The sequence below is a fragment of the Xiphophorus hellerii genome, chromosome 10 (assembly GCF_003331165.1).
Source record: "Xiphophorus hellerii strain 12219 chromosome 10, Xiphophorus_hellerii-4.1, whole genome shotgun sequence".
Classification (NCBI taxonomy): Eukaryota; Metazoa; Chordata; class Actinopteri; order Cyprinodontiformes; family Poeciliidae; genus Xiphophorus; species Xiphophorus hellerii.
In genome coordinates, this window is record NC_045681.1 from 17,316,560 (window position 1) to 17,334,639 (window position 18,080).

At 42.3% G+C, this 18,080-nt stretch overlaps 1 protein-coding gene across 4 annotated transcripts in view; it reads left to right on the top strand.

The window, feature by feature from the left end:
* Positions 1 to 18,080, top strand: part of ankfn1a (ankyrin repeat and fibronectin type III domain containing 1a) — an 83,019-nt gene that overhangs the window by 63,024 nt on the left and 1,915 nt on the right. For 3 of the 4 annotated variants that reach the window (XM_032574782.1, XM_032574780.1, XM_032574783.1), the window contains 11 exons: positions 3,852 to 3,951; positions 4,131 to 4,263; positions 6,960 to 7,076; positions 7,162 to 7,377; positions 8,427 to 8,593; positions 8,779 to 8,950; positions 9,509 to 9,677; positions 11,981 to 12,147; positions 15,591 to 15,813; positions 15,890 to 16,082; positions 16,345 to 18,022. In XM_032574782.1, the coding sequence (XP_032430673.1) occupies positions 3,852 to 3,951; positions 4,131 to 4,263; positions 6,960 to 7,076; positions 7,162 to 7,377; positions 8,427 to 8,593; positions 8,779 to 8,950; positions 9,509 to 9,677; positions 11,981 to 12,147; positions 15,591 to 15,813; positions 15,890 to 16,082; positions 16,345 to 17,092 (2,405 nt within the window). In that variant the 3' untranslated portion in view covers positions 17,093 to 18,022. The remainder of the gene's footprint in view (positions 1 to 3,851; positions 3,952 to 4,130; positions 4,264 to 6,959; positions 7,077 to 7,161; positions 7,378 to 8,426; positions 8,594 to 8,778; positions 8,951 to 9,508; positions 9,678 to 11,980; positions 12,148 to 15,590; positions 15,814 to 15,889; positions 16,083 to 16,344; positions 18,023 to 18,080) is intronic. The other variant, XM_032574781.1, reaches the window with a different exon arrangement.

Consider the following 18,080-nt stretch of genomic DNA (forward strand, 5'->3'; position numbering starts at 1 on the left):
TTACACAGTTTACTCTCAGAGAGCCAAAAATAAATGTGTAAAATTAATTAGCGTGGGCACAAAGAGCCAGTTCAGCAGCGGGCAGCGGTAATTTATGACGTGTGCGCACGTGTTTCCATCGCTTTCAGACAGCGTCACATTAATCTGGCAGAGCGCCGGCATCGGTGCGCTGGCTCAGACCCCCACCTGGTCAACACCTTAACAGAGTCGGAGAGAAAACAGCCCTGAGCGAACGCTGCCGACATCAGACGCAAAGTTTAGGAACTATTTTAATCTTGTTCATTTCTGACCCAGCTGGGTTAAAACAGTCAGGTTTTAGGTTGGCTTTTCTTCAGTCGGTTCTCAGCTGATCTACATCGATTTGCCTCCCGTTTATCGTATTTGCCTTAGACAAAAATATATATTGTTTTTACGTGTTGAGAATTTAAAGTTATTTAAAAATTACTCTTATTTTTACATCTTTTATGAGTAAGGCCCCACCATTCCTAAAAGATTTAATGAAAAACCATAGCAATAGAACCAGGTCACCTTTCAGGGGGGACTTTGATGGTCAATTTAGAAAATCTTCCTTTTCACAGGATGCTTTATCAATAAAGGGATGTAAGGTGTTGAAATATTGACAGCTACAGAGAGCTCCACCTGTTTCTCCTGTAAGGGGAAGCTTAAAGCCATCATCACTGTAACTGCTGAACCTTAATTCTTCTTTTTACAAACTTTATGTTTCAGCAATTATTATTATGACAGATAATGCTTTGTAAACTTTTTTTTTAAAAGCTTGCACTTTGCTGTGGACCTCTTAAAATAGTTTATCACGTCTATTGTTAATTTATTTTTACTGTATTTCTTATTTTTATTCATGAAATTGTATTTATGTTGCTCTTATATCTATTGTTGTTTGCTTTATGGGACTGCGGACGGAAATTTGCGTTGTGCTAAATCTGGTATATTTACAACTGTGTAATCGGTTCGTTAATACGCACTGTCCCATTTAGATAAAATCACACAAAACTTGTTTTAAAGTGGCTAAATTTACAACAAACCTTCTCTCATTCACAAAAATGACAATGATTTTAGTAAAGACTAATGGAAATGAGATAGCTAGTCTGACCCCACAGCATTCACACAGCAGACAACCACATTCCTGCCTCTAGGAAAGGTCTGGTTTGGACCGGGTTTGCTGCTTAAAATAGAAATTCTTTCTTTAGAAAGTATCTCAGTTCGCAGCAGCCTCCATTGCTCAGTAAAATGTCCCGGTAATCTGAGCTCAGTTCAAGTTTCTGAGGTGAAAATCCAGCTCATTCGGTTGAAAGTCCTCGTTAGTCCTGCGGCTCTTGAGGCTTTCTTCTATCAGACCAATCGAACATATTTTTGCTGTTCAATGTGATTTTACCCATTTCGTTTTGATTGCAGGTTTTTCTTAGCAATTTAACTCAGAATAAGTCATAATACTCTTTTGGGGTTTTTTTCTCTGCCCCCTCCCTTTCCACTGATTACACTCTCCAAGCGCTCGCTTGACTTGTTGTCACTTCGGTGTTTACAATCAGAGAAAATTGGTTACAAAAAGGTCAGAGCCGTGTGAGGCGGAGGTGAAGCTGCTCTTATTTCGGGCTGTCGGGCGAAGGGATGAGGTGGGGCGGGAAATATGTTGTCTCATTAATCAGCTCCAACCTGAGCTCGATTCTTTATTTATTAGGCAGCGCTCCGCAGTCGGCCGCAGAGTTGTTGTCAGATTAGTCTGCTGTCAGACGGTGTTATCCTGCAGCGCTGCAGACACACACACACACACACACCCACGCACACACGCCAGCAGACCGTTTACAGCTGCTGAATGCTGCTGCTGTTCACAGCTCAGCCAAGACTGTAAAACATCAGAGCTGTGTGTTCAGCAGGAGGGGTCAGTGCTGCCGCACGGCTCACAGACGCACACCAGCACAGTCACTGGCTGAAATGGGAACGCAATTTTGCTCTTGAGATTTTCCAGTAGCAAAAGAATGATATTCAAATCTGTCATGTTTTCAGAACATTTGAGCAGAATTCAGTCCGTCATTTACACGATGACTCAGCGATGTTTAATAACTTCGAGTTTCGAACTTCGGAAAAAATGAGTTATCCTCATAAGTTATGATCCTCTCAATTTTTCTGTCTGACCTAAGCTAAAATGATTTGAACAGTTTCAATCTTGTTTTGGAATATTTTATTTATTCATTTCTGTTTGTTTGTTTTTTCATTCAAGCGCTATTTTTCTGGAACCTATGCGTAGCTTTGTTAAAATTGGAGAATAAATCTAAAAGTATTTCCCCATCTGTTGCTCACTTTTCCACTTAAAAAAATAAACCCCTTTGAAAAATCTGTTCGTCTCCTCGCCTGTGGTGACGCTGCTCCAAGAACCGCCAAAGAAAACGACACGAAAACCTCATAAGAAGACACTGAGCACAACTTCTTCATGAAATGTAAATAAAAGTAGAGTAGTGTCAGATTGTAGCGGTTGTTGGATGTTACTTTGGTCTTTGGCAAAAGACCGCAAGCCATTTCCACTGCTAGCGTTAGCGTCACACATTTGCTTTGCTAACCCTAACCCTAACCCTATTTACCCAGAATGCCCTGCGCTTGACAATCACATTTGAATTCGAACCGTGCAACCTAGGTTTTTGTGCCAGACAGAGTTTGTTTTTTTTTTTTGGTTCTCATCGCAGTTTGACTTCGCATTCACATCTCCCCAAACAAATCAAATTCTGATTAATCAAACTAGAGTGCAATTAAAGCAGACCACACAGGACCATAGTGTGAAAACACACCTACAGTAGTTTCATGGAAATTAAAGGCCACTTTCCTGGAAGTCAGGTTACTTCACAGAAACGTTCATGTTATTTTTAAATCTCAAAATCTTACTTGGTTTCTGTTAATATGCTTGTTACTTTCCAGGAATTTACATTTTACTTTTTTCACTAGTTGGAGTCTGTTTGTTTGACATCTGTAGGTTGGCACTGATGGTTCTTAAAGTTAAATAAAAATGTCTAAACTTCACTATTGAAGAAAGCTCTGAAATACGAATGAAAAATAGTTTGCAAATATTTCTGAAAAGGAATAAAAATATAGATTTTTACATGCCCAGGATATGAATCATTCTGTTATCGATTTGATTCGTCTACATTTCAAACTTAGAAACAAGGGTTTGGTTAAAAAAAACAAAACATTATCAACTCTTGATAACTCTCGATAAATAAAATATTTCCTGTTTGCTTCATTAGCTGTACTTTATTATTTTCCATTCATTCCTGCAGTTCAGGCTACAGCACATTCCATAGAAGCAGGAATTCTGTCTTTAATCAGAGGATAAATCCCGTCTTTCCAGCAGAGAACCCGTTCCGGTAGTTTGACTTAAACGCAACAAGCGCGTTTCTACTTGCCACAGATAGTTTTCACTCTGTGGCGGGACGGAGCTAAACAGGTTCCTGTCGGCAGCCGGGCCGCCGGCCACTTCAGGCACGGCATCATGTTTGTAAGCTCCTCGTTTGTTTACAGCCTGATAATTATGCGCCGTGTAATTAGCCGGAGTAAAAAGGCCGCTGCGGTCTGGAGATTGGCATCGCCTGAACGCTCCGACCGGGGGACGGCCGGGGTTAGGGGGGCGCGAGACGCCGAGGGAACAGAGATAGGAGGAGGAATGAAGGAGATAACTTGAACGTGGGAGAGAAATGTGACCGAACCCCTGACCCCGAGTTACGCACGGAAACCAAAACCCACCTCAACATTTACAGCATCTGCCAACTGGACCGGATTTACCTGGACATCACGCTTCAGTCGGTTCCGGCTGAACGTTTTAAAAACTTGTCTGCTGTTTCTCTCTGTAGACTCGTCGAAACTGCAGAACCCAAGCAGGAAGCAGTCCGTCTCCAGAAGCCTCAAACACCTCTTCAACTCCTCGAACAAGTTTGTGAAGACACTGAAAAGGTTTGATTCACACAGCCATAACGCCTGAACCTATGGAAGAGGATTAGGGTCACTAACAACAACGACAACAAAAAGTGTCAGAATTTTTAGATTAATGGCCCTATTCCTCTTCCATATAAACCTACAGCTGAAGGGTCTGAAACGAAAAAAATCCAACACCTGTCCCACGCTGTGTGCAGGGGGATATACCTGGCTGCTGTTTTCTACTATAAGGACAGCTTACTAGTGACGGCCGAGGAGCAGATTCCCATCGTGGAAGTGGATGATTCCTACAGCAGCTCGCTCATGCAGGACTTCCTCTGGTTCACCAAGGTACGGCCAAGCGGCTGCGTCGCACCATCCCTCTCTGAGACGACTCACTCCACAACCATAAAAGCTCAAACTGCATCCTAAATGATTCCAGAAATAGTACTTCAAACTAATGAATGGACGTTTGTTGGTTTTACTTACTTTATGCAGACTGGTGAAGGGGACGCGCAGGATTTGGTTTACAAGGGGCTAAGATGTGTATTAGAATATTGCAGGTTATTTTTAATAAATCTTTCACCCATTTTAATATTTTCCTTCTTGTTTTCTAGCACACACTGTACTTATTATGGCTGCAACTAACTTCTTTTAGTAATGAATTTTTCCATTGATAAAAATATATATTTTTAAATGGCCACTTTCTGAAGATCTTTCTTTTAAAACCACTTAAGCCTATATTGCAATATTAGAAATACAGTAAAATAACTATGTTTCTTTTTTAAATAAGAAAATAAACATTTTATTGCCTAGAATGTAGTGACATAGGGTGAAGCTAAAACTATGCCGTTCAAAGAGTTTTGGGTAAGACATATTTATAGACGAAGGTGCAACGTGTTTATATATTTGGTGCAGGCTTGGCTTAAGCACTGCTCTGAATATGGTAACATTTTGAGCAAATTGCATTTTTTGAATCTGCATGGTCCAGCTAGTGATTAATCGATTACTACATTTAGTGGACGATTATTTTAAATAATAAGTTCACAACAATTAATCTGATTAATTGTTTCAGCTCTAGTATTTACTGACAGGTTTAATTTTAATAACAGTCGATATTCCATTTCTTTTCTCTTATAAATCATTTAATAAACTCATACAGCTAATATTTTATTCACAGTGAGGTTATCGCATCAATTGCCACTTCTATGTCTATTAAAGTCAACCTTTCAAAGCAGAAACATTGCTTCTGCTTGTTGTTCACCCCTATTCTATCTAATCCTTTCATATTTCAGCAGAAAGCTTCTAAGATCTGACTTATTCCTTCAGTTTTTCTTAATTCTCTGACATCATCTCGCAAATCCGGACAAAATGCCAACGATTTAAGCTCGACAAACGTTACCGTTAGGCTCCAGGAGATTGTGCTTTAGTCTTTTCAGAGATGTGCTGAACAATTAAAACCACAGAGCAACTGCAGCTGTAATGCTTGTGTTGAGTGGGAAGACAGCAACATTTACAGCTTTACAGCTCTGAGTCTGACGTGGAAAATTACCACTTTCCCCCGAAGCCCGCAGAGCGCCGCAGAGCCCCGAGTCTGAATGAATGCCGGCCGTCTGGGCTTTAAAGCTTTGACAGCAACAGGGGGAGGGGGGGAAGGGAAACGAAGGAGTGCCTGAAGTACTCGCATGGCAATTTGACTAAAGGTTTCTGAGAGCATCTTTAATCTGAATAACTGAGTTGGAACAACATTTCATGGAAGGCAGAGAAAAATATTGTTTGAAGGAAGTCCATGAAACGAGCAGGCTGCAGAGATGGTAAAAACAATGGCCGCCCGCCCCCTTGATCACAAATGGGATGAAAAGCAGCAAGTCTAAAGAAATGTCTTCCTAGGCTAAAAAAAAAAAAAAAGGAAAAAAAAGAACTTGATACAGAAGTGCTTCTCATGAAAAGAGTCCATACTTCTGATGCTGGAATAACTCTGTGGTTTTCAGTGCGACTCCATCAGTCTTTCGCATTCAAAAATACTTTATTGATCCCAAAGGGAACTGAAGACATTCTGTATATTTTCTAAGACAATCTCATGAAGACTATGGCCAGGGTTGTCCATATTTTATTTTATTTTTTTATTTTCTTGGTTTTATTTTCATGCAGGGAGGAAACGTGCACAACTCCAAATTGTCCATATAAGATGCAGAAAATTTCAGTCTTCAGGCTCGGCTTAAAGAATGCGTATTTATAGGTCAGCAAAAAACTTTTCCAGAAAGATTTTGGATTTTATATGCATGATGCCGTCTCACTGCACTCACTGGGATGTACAGACACACCACTGTGCCAAGGTGGCAGGAAAATTCCACAGACCGTGAGGAAACATCCCAATGCGGATGCGAACCGCAGTCGGTATGAGATGATTAACTGATATGCTGTGCAGGATGATGAACTTCAGACAGTTTTGGCAGTTCCCACTTAGAAAGGCAGCAATAGTTGCTTCTCTAAGACCACAGCTGATGTCGTTCCTGCTTGGCATTGTGCTACCAGACACTTCACACTGCGCCAAAACAAAAAAACCTGCCAAGTATTTATGGTCTAGTTTTTAATGCAAATATCTTAGTACACTTTAAATTACACAAAACTAACTTGCAAGTAACTTTTCAGCATGATGTCGGAGCTTGTTTTAAGTCAATAATCTCTTAATATTGATGAAAAGTAGTTCGACTGGAAGATTATTTCACTTTAAAAAAGATATTTTTCCCTTTTTCTAAGTGAAATATTCCGCCGGTGGAGCTGGTACTTCTTTTTTTTTTTTAACACAATGCTATGCAATTATTAACCTAAAATAAACTCCTTTGTCCTGCTGAAAAGTTACTTCTAAGTAAGTTTTGTCTTATTTCAAGTGTACTAAGATATTTACACCGAAAATACTTGGTAAGATTATATGTTTTTGCAGTGTATTTGTCTCCTGCCTTTACAGAGTGTCCCAACTGACGATCATTTCCTCCTAAATTAGCAGTCCCACAGCACAATGACCTGCTCCTGTGTTTTCCCCGCAGCTGTCCTGTATGTGGGAGGATGTCCGATGGCTGAGACAAAGCATGTCTGTCTCCATGTCTTCTTCGTCCACACTGCAGGCCCGCCATAAGATGCTCACTGCTGCCGCCCAGCTGCAGGTGAGGACATTTAAATCCAGGACCAGCAGGATTTAAAAAAAAACAACTGCAGCTGTAGTTTAATCTGCTTTATTCGTACGGACAGAACCTTCTCGGAACGCACAACCTGGGCCGGGTCCACTACGAGCCCATCAAGGATCGCCACGGCAACGTGCTGCTCGTGACCATCCGCGACACGGAGAGCCAGCACTCGCTGTTCAGCGGGAGGTGGATGCAGGTGACCAAACTGCAGAGCCAGAGGAAGTCCTTGTCCACGCCGGAGGAGCCGTACGCACTGGACATCCTCATCATCACCATGCAGGTGAGGAAGAGCACTGCAAAAACGCAAAATCTCACCAAGTTGTTGTTTTTTTTTTTGTCTAGATCCTAGTGCAGATAGAAATTAGACAACACTAATATATGAGTTACTTTTCAGCAAGACATAGGAGCTTGTTTTAAGTCAATAATTCCTTAATATTGATTTAAAAAGAGCTAGGTCAACCAGCCGTATGAGTTTGGAAACATTTTTGTGCTCTTAACATGGTTGGGACAAGTGTAACAATCAGAGACAAGATGAAAAAACATAAAACAGCTGGATTCTTTGTTTAATCTTTTGAACAGGAACGAATGTAAATAAAACGATTTTTAGTTTTTTAAAGGGGCAAAAAGGATAGTAGTATGTATTTTATATACAGTAGTGCCATTTTATAGCACAATCGAGTATCTATGTTACCTTGAGTTATTATAAAAAATATGCCTTAAAAGAAAGTTGACGTTGTAATTTAGCACCTTGAAATTGGGCCTCTGTCTCTTTAAAAATTCCTGCTCTTTCGGAAACTCTCCCTTCAGGAAGTCGTCACAGCAGCGCTCCTCTATTTACTCTTTAACGACATTTTTACCAGCGTTGCACAGAGATGTAGCTCGTATAATGAGCTCAGAAGATGTGCAGTTCCATCAGGTGTTTGCTGATTGTTGCCGGCTAGTCTGAAGGAGCTGAGCAGGGGAGTGGCTGGGGAGGGCTGCTCCGTGAGGCACTGGGTGCCCCCAAGCGTTTTGCACAGCTGAATGGTTGCCACTGGAGATTGAAGGAATAATCAAACATCCATGAAAGAATTAAAACAATACTACAACTATGTTTTTGATGAGGGAATAACATTACAATGAGATGTAAAGCTGAAAAAAGTCAATTTTATATGATACTGCCCCTTTAAGAGACTTTACTGAGAATTAAAGACAGAAAAGAAGATACAAGGTGAATCAATGTGTGTGTGCTTAGAGGATTAGTTTACTTATGATAGCCAGGGTTTCAAAACTCTCCAGTTCATCTTTCTTTGTTTTGTTTTTTTCTTTTGCTTCCTCCTGACCCTGCAGGACATCCTGGCGTACCAGCGGCGCAGTACCCACCGCCTCGCCCCCGGCCTCTACCTGGGCTACCTGAAGCTCAGCAGCTCAGTGGACCAGATCAAAGTTCTGGTGTCCCAGCGGGCCCCCAACATGCTGTGCCACACCCGGATCCGGGACAACGCCAACGTGTCCAGGTTCCCTCTCAGACAGACACTAAAACTCGCCGTTTGTGTTTTTTCGGATGCTGACATGTTGTTAAAGACCATAAATCATTTTTTGACTCTGCAACCAGAGGAGGCAAAGACACCGGACTGCATTTCCCACAATGCACCTGTAGGCAATAAATGTAAGGTAACCCGTCTCCTGTGTGTGCCTTCAGGGAGGAGTGGGACTGGATTCAAACGCTGGCGGCCGTGGGGGAAAAACGACGCAGTGAGGAGGACGAGGAGGAGGCGGAGCCTCAGCCAGAAAGCCACGCCCCTCTGCTGTACTACGAGCTGCAGACGGCCATTAAGTCGATACTGAAGCACATCAATGTCCCTCTGCACCAGGTATGCTCACCTGCACAGCCTCTCTTCGAGCCAAATCGTTTTACACAGCAGCAGCGCCTCCTAGGTGTGACACCTGTGCATTCCATCTGGAAAGGTTGAACACTCTAAGACGTGAAAGGACTGGCCAAAAAAAAAAAATTCTAAAAAGTAAAATTATTCAAATGGATTGTTTATTGTAACAAAGTTACCAGTCAAAGTCAAAACTTAGAGGAATGCACAAAAAATTAACAGAGAGGGGTGGGGAGGATCAAAAATTTAATAAATAAATAAATCTAGATAATAAAAAGTAATTAATTAACTGAAAACAAAAAATTATGCTGCAAGTTTCATTAAAAAAAACATGTTTAACAACACGCATCTAGTGGTTTTGAAGTTTGCTTTTTAATAAAACAAAATAAATAAATGAGAAGAATTATAAACTGGAATTCCAGTATATAAATAAACTCATACAACACACCATACAATCTAGATGTATTAACAACAGACATCACCATGGATGCATAGATGTTCCGTCATGTTTGTGGCTCCCATCATGTTTCCGTGTGTTCACACACACAGGCCCGCCACTTCCGTCTCTACAGTCAGGAGGTGGTGGAGATCGGCCACGGCGTCTCCTTCCTGCTGCTGCTGCCCCCTGCTGACGACGTCTGCTCCGCCCCCGGGCAGTCCAACCCCTACGCCCCTCTGTCGGGGTTCCTGCACCTCCCGCTGCAGATGTTTGAGCTCGGTAACTACACACACTGTTTCCCTCTCTGCAGCACACAGAGCCTGACATCTCACACACACACACACACACACCCACACACACCCCCACGCACACACGCAGGCTCTGGTCAGATTGAAAGAACCGGGAGTTCGGAGGGAACTTTGCAACTCACCAGCTTCCCAAAACATTTAGAAAGAACTAAAACCAAGGCCACATCACAAACTGCTGCTTTAGTGCAATTTTCCTAATTTGTCATTTTTGCAGTCCTGTTTCCTATTCCTGTCTACTGAACACGGGTCAGGACTGCTTGCAGTAATCTCTTCTCCACAGCCATGCCTCGGGAATGGCTATGGAACCATTCCCGAGGCATTTCTATCATCGTGGGGAAATATGCAAGGACTTGAAGAGAAAGGCAGCAGATGTCGCTCTAAAATCTCTTCCGATCTTTTTATGAATCATTTTTACTTTTGCACTCTGCTTATCAAACAAGAGATCCTTTGAACATCTCGTCTTCAGTGGGACTGTCCCGACATCTCTGGAACGATTTGCAGCATCTCTCAGGACGTTTGGATAATAAATCAGATGATGTAGTAGAGGCTTTAAACCTTTCTGGCCTTAAATTTAAAAAAAGTCAAAAGCAAACTGAAAAATAAGTCGTTTTTCATTAAAACCAAAAGTTAGAGACTGAATCTGCATCAGTGGGTGTGGGTGTGTGTGTGTGTGTGTGCTGGTCTGCTTGTATAAAGAGAGCATATTGTGCAGTGCGTGCGGGTGTTATTACCACGTTCATGTGCGTGCGTGTGGGTGTGTGTTTGGGGGGTCAGCAGAGAGGCCGTCCTGCTGGAGCCTGCAGGCTGATTTAGTACTTCTGCTGCTACAAACACAGCTTGGTCTGTCCTCAACCCGTGGAGCGGGTCCAACGCCGCTGAAAACCACGTCGTCCACAAAGGACGGAGCCGTCTGCAGGACGCTCACTTTATCTGTTACTGATCAGTTTAATCATGGCGATCAGCTCCGACTGCATGCTGCTCAAGAGAATAGGCTCAGAATAATGATATAAGGCGGTTGGTCATTTCATTAATCCTAGAGGCAGTTAAAGATTTTATTTTATTTTTTTCATTTATTTTGCTGGGTATATAGTTTGTTTTTGGGCAACAATGGCATTCCAAAAAAAGCATTTAAGTTGAGCAAGAAGCATTTGAGTTTATGCTCAAGGGCTGCAGGATAGGCAGTGACCAGGAACCTTCATCAAAAATACATTGTATGGAGCTGTGGTAGTGCCAAAAAGAAAAAATCTTTTTTTTTTTTGTAAAATGTGCGTGGTTTTTTTTTTCAATAAAATAAAAATGTGTTATAATTTTTCTTTTTTTTTTACACTAGATTTCCAAAACACACACTTCAAATATAGCAATTTCTTATTACGATTGGATACAAAATAAGTGTGGGTATTTCAGGGGGAAAAAAAAGCTATTTTAGACATGTAAAACTAAGTTAATTAAGAAAAAACACAATTATTCCCCCAGTATATACAGTACAGACCAAAAGTTTGGACACACCTTCTAATTCAATGGATTTTCTTTATTTTCATGACTATTTATAAGGCAAGAAATCCCACTTATTAACCTGACAGGGCACACCTATGAAGTGAAAACCATTTCAGGTGACTACCTCTTGAAGCTCATCAAGAAAATGCAGAGTGTGTGCAAAGCAGTAATCACAGCAAAAGGTTGCTACTTTGAAGAAACTAGAATATAAGGGGTATTTTCAGTTGTTTTACACTTCTTTGTTTAGTGCATATTTCCACATGTGTTATTCATAGTTTTGATGCCTTCAGTGTGAATCTACAATGTCAATAGTCATGAAAATAAAGGAAACTCATTGAATTAAAAGGTGTGTCCAAACTTTTGATCTGTACTGTAAATGATGCCTTTGTAATTTTTTAGTCAAACTTCTATAAATTTGCTTCAGTTTATCTAAGCTGCTTCAATTGGCCAGGCACAAAAAAAATCCAAATTAATTCATATTCCATCCTCATTTTCTCTGAAACTACAGCAGCTGCTGTGATGCCCAAACTTTTGCTGAAATCTCCCAAGTGTTTGCTAAATTTTGATAACTTTGTTCTGGTTTTTTGCTGTTCTCATACTTAAGGACAAAACCGTCACAAAAAAAACCCTTTCCATAAAACTGGGATCTTTCAGTCTGGAGAGTTTTCTGGATTTTTTTTTTTTTTTTTTAAATGAAAAGCGTTTTTTTTTTTTTTTTTTTAGTCCAATCCAGATCAGCTGAGCTCACCTCTGTGCTCCCGCCTCTGTTTCCCATCTCAGTTCACTTCTGCACCTACAAAGAAAAGTTAATCGGTCTCTACTGCCGCCTGTCCTCCGTTCTGGACCTGGACGCCCTGATTACCCAGCAAGCACTGCGGGAGGCCATCACGGATGGCGAGCTGACGAGCGCCAGATCCCGACATCAGCTCATCCTGGACTACATCCAGGTGAGAAAACCGTCCACCTCCTTTCCAACGGCTAACACGTTTTTTTTCTAAGCTTTTCAGGAAGCGACTCTCTGTGGTGAACATCTGCAGAGACAACAGGAAGCGTAAATAAACTTTGGGGGGTTTTTTCCCATGTGCTCGTAAAAGCAGAAGCACTTCTGCTGCTGAAAGCAGAAGCATTTTTGAAACGTCAAATTGTTTCTGCCGTAGAATTTCATCCGATAAACGGCGAGTATTTTTCTCCTCATTTGAAGATTCTGACCGAGGAGCTGCCCGCCACTAATGGAGGCCGACCACAAAACCTCAGCAGTGCTCTCCAAACACAGAGCGAGTGACACCATCTGTCTGCTTTCTGTAAGGCTTGGGGAAAAAATGGACTCCGACCACAGAGAAGCTGGGATAAATAACACGAATCGCAGCGCAGGGGGAGCCGCTCTGTGCCGTCAGAGTTCAGATTCAACGAATCAAACTGAAAAACTGTTTCAGAGGCCAGTGTGAGCAGAAGTGCTGCTAAAGGGCATCGCTGTATATATATAAAAAATAAGACCCAGACAAGTTTTAAATATTAAATTACAAGTTAAGATTTGAAAAAATCTCACTATTTTAACTAGCTTTAAAGTGGGTTTCTGTGGAGTATTTATTAGTGGTCTGTATCTTACCTGCAGAAGACCAAAGTTGTTTTTGTTTGTTTTACCAGAGTTTGTAGAAAAAAATTTACAAAAAAAAATGTAATTCTGAAAAAACGCGACAGAGCCAACTTATAAACAACCAAAATATTTTATACAGTCGATACAAACCTAAAACACGTTTTTCAAAAGGTTGTTGTTTAGTTGCCGTGTAACTCACCTCACCTGCGCTGAGGCTGCTGGTGATATGAATCCTCCTGATTAGCTCAGATTATCTTTTTCTGAAAAAAAAGAAAAGCCTTGGCCAGATTGGGGCTCCACAGCACAATTGAGTAATTAAGCAGCTCACAGAGAGTACAACTTCATTCAGCTTCGATTCTGATCCTGTGAAATATTCTGAAACTTTTTGATTCAAATCACCTTGAATATACATCAAACAAAAAATATTTTTGCCAACTATCTCCCAGTGTATCTCCGGCTTTTTGGGGATTCTCTTTTCCAGGATGAAATATTTTTCACAAAGTGACCATTTAAAGCTGAAGTTTTTATACCCGTTTCTGTATTCCTGTTTGGTGAAGAGTGATGCTGCGGGCCCACCATCCCTATGCTGAAAAGGATGAAATTTCCATAGAAACTAACCCCTCCCTCAGCAAGAGTCTTACGTTACTCAGCAGCTTCTTCTTTCTTGAATTAATGCAGTTTCTTAATCCTTTTCTACATTAATGTGTAAAGTTGAACTCCTCCGACGGAGACAGAAACCAAAAAGTCTGCGAGAGCTGCTGAAGCTGCAGAGCGACAATTGAAACCTCAGCAGATCTGCGGTTTAAATCACGAAGCTGCTGTCAGTTTAATCTGCTGCAGATGGAAACTTAAAGACTTCCACGGCTCCACGGTTTTCTTCCCGAGCTGCAAGAAACTTTTTTCATCTGTGGTGGAACCTCCAGGAAATCTCTTGTTTGTTGTCATCCCACTGCAGCCAGTCGGCGTTTCAGCAGAACAGAGAGCCAAGAAGATCAAACGGTGCTGGCGCTGGAGCTGCAGCGCTCAAAGAGGTCCAATATCTGACGGACAGATGCAGAACCATCTCAAACCAAAACCAGGAATAACGCAGTGCATAATGAAAGAGGCAAAAATGATCAAAAAGACAGAAAATGTGATCAATTATGTAAAAATAGTTATTAAAATGAAATGACTGCGAAAACAACTCCAACAATTTTAAAGCAAAACCAACTTAGAAAAAGGTTACAAAAATCTTTTTGAACAAAATATTTTTAAATAATACACAAAAAGCAAGAAAAAAAGCTTTTACAAGAGTTTAAAAAAAAAGTATGAAAAGACACTACATACTAAATAATCCATCCAACATCTGAGCTTTCGATCGGTAGCTTTTCCAGAACCACATTGTCTCGGTCGGATTCTCCGAATTTCCTACTGAGGCTAACCAAAACAACGTGATTAGACTGTGAGGGAGAGTCGGAGAATAATTGTATATTTTTAACATGACAATGTTACAAATGATCTAATCCACATGGAGGAGTTGTGTGTTGTCCTTAAACATCCAGCCTCTTCTACAAAGGAGCTTCTTCATGTTTTTTGGGGGGGTTTTATCCTGTGACTCCTAGTCCGTTTTAGTTCTTTCCCATCACTCTGTTTTGGGACTATAGTCATAAGTCATAGAAGAAACACTTTTAGTGAAAATCAAACCTAGAACATCGGTATAAGTGCCTCGAATGTTGTTGTGGACAGAACCTAGTCCAGCTATTTACAAATATCCTTAATCTCAAGACATTGTTTGATACATAGAAATAAAAATATCATTTTGAGTAATAATTTCGTGATTAATAATCACAAGCCTATCATGGGATCTCAGTTCTTCTGGCAGTAAGGAACAACTTAGACTCAAAAACTATTTTTCAGGTTTTTCTGTCAGAGGAAATAGAGACACAAAGCAAAAAAAAAAAGACTTTCTGAAAATAATGTAGTCTAAAGCAAGGGCATTTTTAACCCAGATACAAGAAACCTGGAATTGACTTCTCAAATCTCCAAAGACCTGACCTTTTCAGTGGATGAGGTCAAACAATGTTCAGCGAGTTACTCCAGTGTATTCAACCCAGAACATCTTGCTGATGCCGACACATTCTGTCCTCACGCAATCCAGTTATCTGCCCAGGTTGATTTTTATCAAGAAATGGTACCACAACGGAGTTCACACGACATTCAGAGGCAGAGAACCAGGGACAGTCGTCAATGTTCATTAACCATCTTAGCATGGAATTTACTTTTTTTGCGGGATTCTGACACTACTGTACACACATCAACGGAACAGGTGAAGGAAAAAGATCTACATACTTTCTAAATCCAATTTGGACTCACAGTTTTGGAATCTGCTTGCTTTTTGTCCTTAAACAGTTATCCTCCAGGTTAACTTAGTCTGGTCACTTTCTACGCAGACCATGGTCATTCACTTGGATAAGTTTGGTCAGTGGGAGCTTTTTTAGATAAATCAATGCTTGTAATTAAGACAGCTGATGCATTTTCTTTGTTCCAGACAGAGAAAGTGTTGGAAGGGTTCATTGTCCCACCAGCACTACAAATGCACAGTACCAACTGTCAAGCATAGTGATAAAGGGATTGTGATTTGAACCAGTTTTCCAGTCAGAAGACTTGTGTACCTTGCTTCTATTGAGCTTACTATGAACTCTTCTTTATACAACAGTATTCCAAAGTCACGGTCAATCTCTGGATAGTTTGGCGTGTGTTATATTAAGTCCAGGATGTTCCCCAGTATTCTACTTGCTTGTCTTTTTGTCTCTGCAGCAGCTGGATGAGATGCGGCGTGACCTCCGCTGGATAACAGACGCCCTGCAGTATGCGCGCTACAAGCAACCCCGTGGCGGTGTACTCATCACCTGTCTGGTGGACGCCAGTGCTTCAGAGAGCGATTCTGGACAGCAGAAGACTGACTCCACCTCCTCCACAATGGACTACATGCCTACACCCTCCCCATCGCCGGAGCTCCGGCAGAGGAAGGCCATCAGTGGTGCGTATGAAGATTTTCCTCTTAAAAGCAGACTCAAAGCACCTTCAGAGATTTTACCCTGACGTGTGTCTGACAGACTCTCTGCTCGGCTCAGATGAGGACGGCTCCTCTGAGGTGTTCCTGCCCACCGACAGCGACTATGACTCCAGTGATGCCCTGAGCCCCCGCGAACTGGATCTGCTCTACTCCCCAGCTTCAGATCTGTCCCAGCAGGTCTTGCACTCGCTAGGCGGAAGCGCCCCCGACGTCCTGCAGATCCATGAACTCAGGTAACGTTAAACACTTCTGAAAGGCCATGGGTAATTCAGACACCAAAATTTTCTACTCCAGTCTCAAAAGATGAGGGATGCTCTGATCCCTGATCAGTAAATATACTGGCTTTACTTTCCTCAGAAAAGGGGAACTGCCCCTGTAGTTTGATTCCATCCATCCATTTTCTTCTGCTTATCCTGGATCCGGTCACAGAAGTAGCAGGATAAGCCAAGTGGCCCAGACTTACCTCACCTTTACTCTGATTTCTCTCTTTCTCAGGTACAGTATTTGCCCACCAACAGACCTCCCTGTCTCCACTCCCAGGAAGGATCCTCTCCTACCTACCTCCACTTCTCCATCTGCAGATCTCTCCCTCCCCACCTCGCCTAACCCGCCATCTCGCTGCAGAACCCTGTCTACATCTCCCTCCCTTCCCTTGTCCCCCAGGTTCTACAAAGATCTCCCCCTGTCTTTCCCCCTGTCCCCGGCTCTGTCCGACACCACCAAGACTTTTGAGGGCCTCTCACTTACTAAGGAGGGCCCACCCCCTCTGAGGGGTCTTGCCAATCCACCGGCCAAACGCAAACTGCTCTCTAGGAGCCACCGGGGGCAATATTTCAGCGGGCCCCAGCGCTGGCTCCGGGGCCACAGTGGGGAGAGTCTCACTGGGTCTTTATCAGAGGGCGTTTACACCAGGCAACTGGATGCCGACTTAACTCCACTGGGGGACCCACCCTCACCACAGGGCCACACCTACGTAAGCCACGCCTCCTGCATCCTGGAGAGTCATAAAGCCCGGCACCGGGAACCGCGGCCCCACGTTCGCAGGATCTTTGTGGAGCCCTGCAAGGACGCGTCGCCGAGTCGGGAGGAGGAGACTGTAACGACTGCGGGAGTGTCAGTGGTTGTAGCACAGGCAGAGTCTGGAGAGGAGGGGGAGGAGCCAGAGGGCGCCACTGCCCAGGAAGTGGACTCAGACGACCAGACAAACGCGCAGGTCTCAGAGATTCTCAGCAGCACACTGTAGAGAGGAAACGCGTTGTTGGATAACGTACGTTACATGGCCACTGTTAAAGCCACTGCAAACGACTGAGTCGTACATGTTTTTACCTCATGACACCAACAGTCCTTGCATCCAGCAAGGACTCGCATCCTCTCCTTCAGTGTCACGTCACAGCGGAAAGCTGCAACAAAACCTTCAACCAGTTTATAGCTTATTGTATTAAATCTAAAGGTCAGAGGCTGACTGTATTCACTCCCATCAAAATCAGCTCAGATGGGATCTTTAAACCCCTCTATCGAAGGTTCCTCACAGGCCTTTGTGCAAACAAATCCAGTTATTAGCGGCACATTCAAGTAAGCAACAAGTGAAATTGTGAAACTACAAAGACCCCTAAGATGTGGGAAGGAGAATTTTCCACATCTTGACATCAAAGTTTGTGCTTTAACAGAAATCAGTGACCAACAATGATCCATTGGTGCTAATTCTGAATGAATCCAAATAATTCAAACAGTTTCAGGCTATAAAGTAAAACTTAGTTTGTGGATAGCCTGCAGGTTTTCCTTTGATGGGAAACCAGTTCAGAAGATAGCAGATCAGTTTATCCTTGCATAAACCCTTTTCATTATAGCATTCCGTTGCATTCCTGGCCGTTCCATTGATTTCTGGTCAACATTTCAAACAAAGATCACGTCGCGATCAGGTTAACAGCTATTTATGCTTTTTGCTCATACGACAAATCCTAATTGCAGAGGGACAGCAGTGCAATTAGCTCTGCATGATGTTTTAGCTCTTCTGGGTGTTGCATCATTAAAAAATAGCATCACGATGACTGGCGAACAACTTTGTCGTTTACTGCTAGCTTGTCGCAGTCCTGTTAGCTGCACGTAAAACCAAGCAAAGAATTTAAACAGATGCATCCCTCTTCGGATTCACTACCAAATTTTCTTCAGTGGTGTTTAGCCCTTTGATGCATAGTGGTCACTACAGTGGACAGCTATCTAAAAGCCATTTT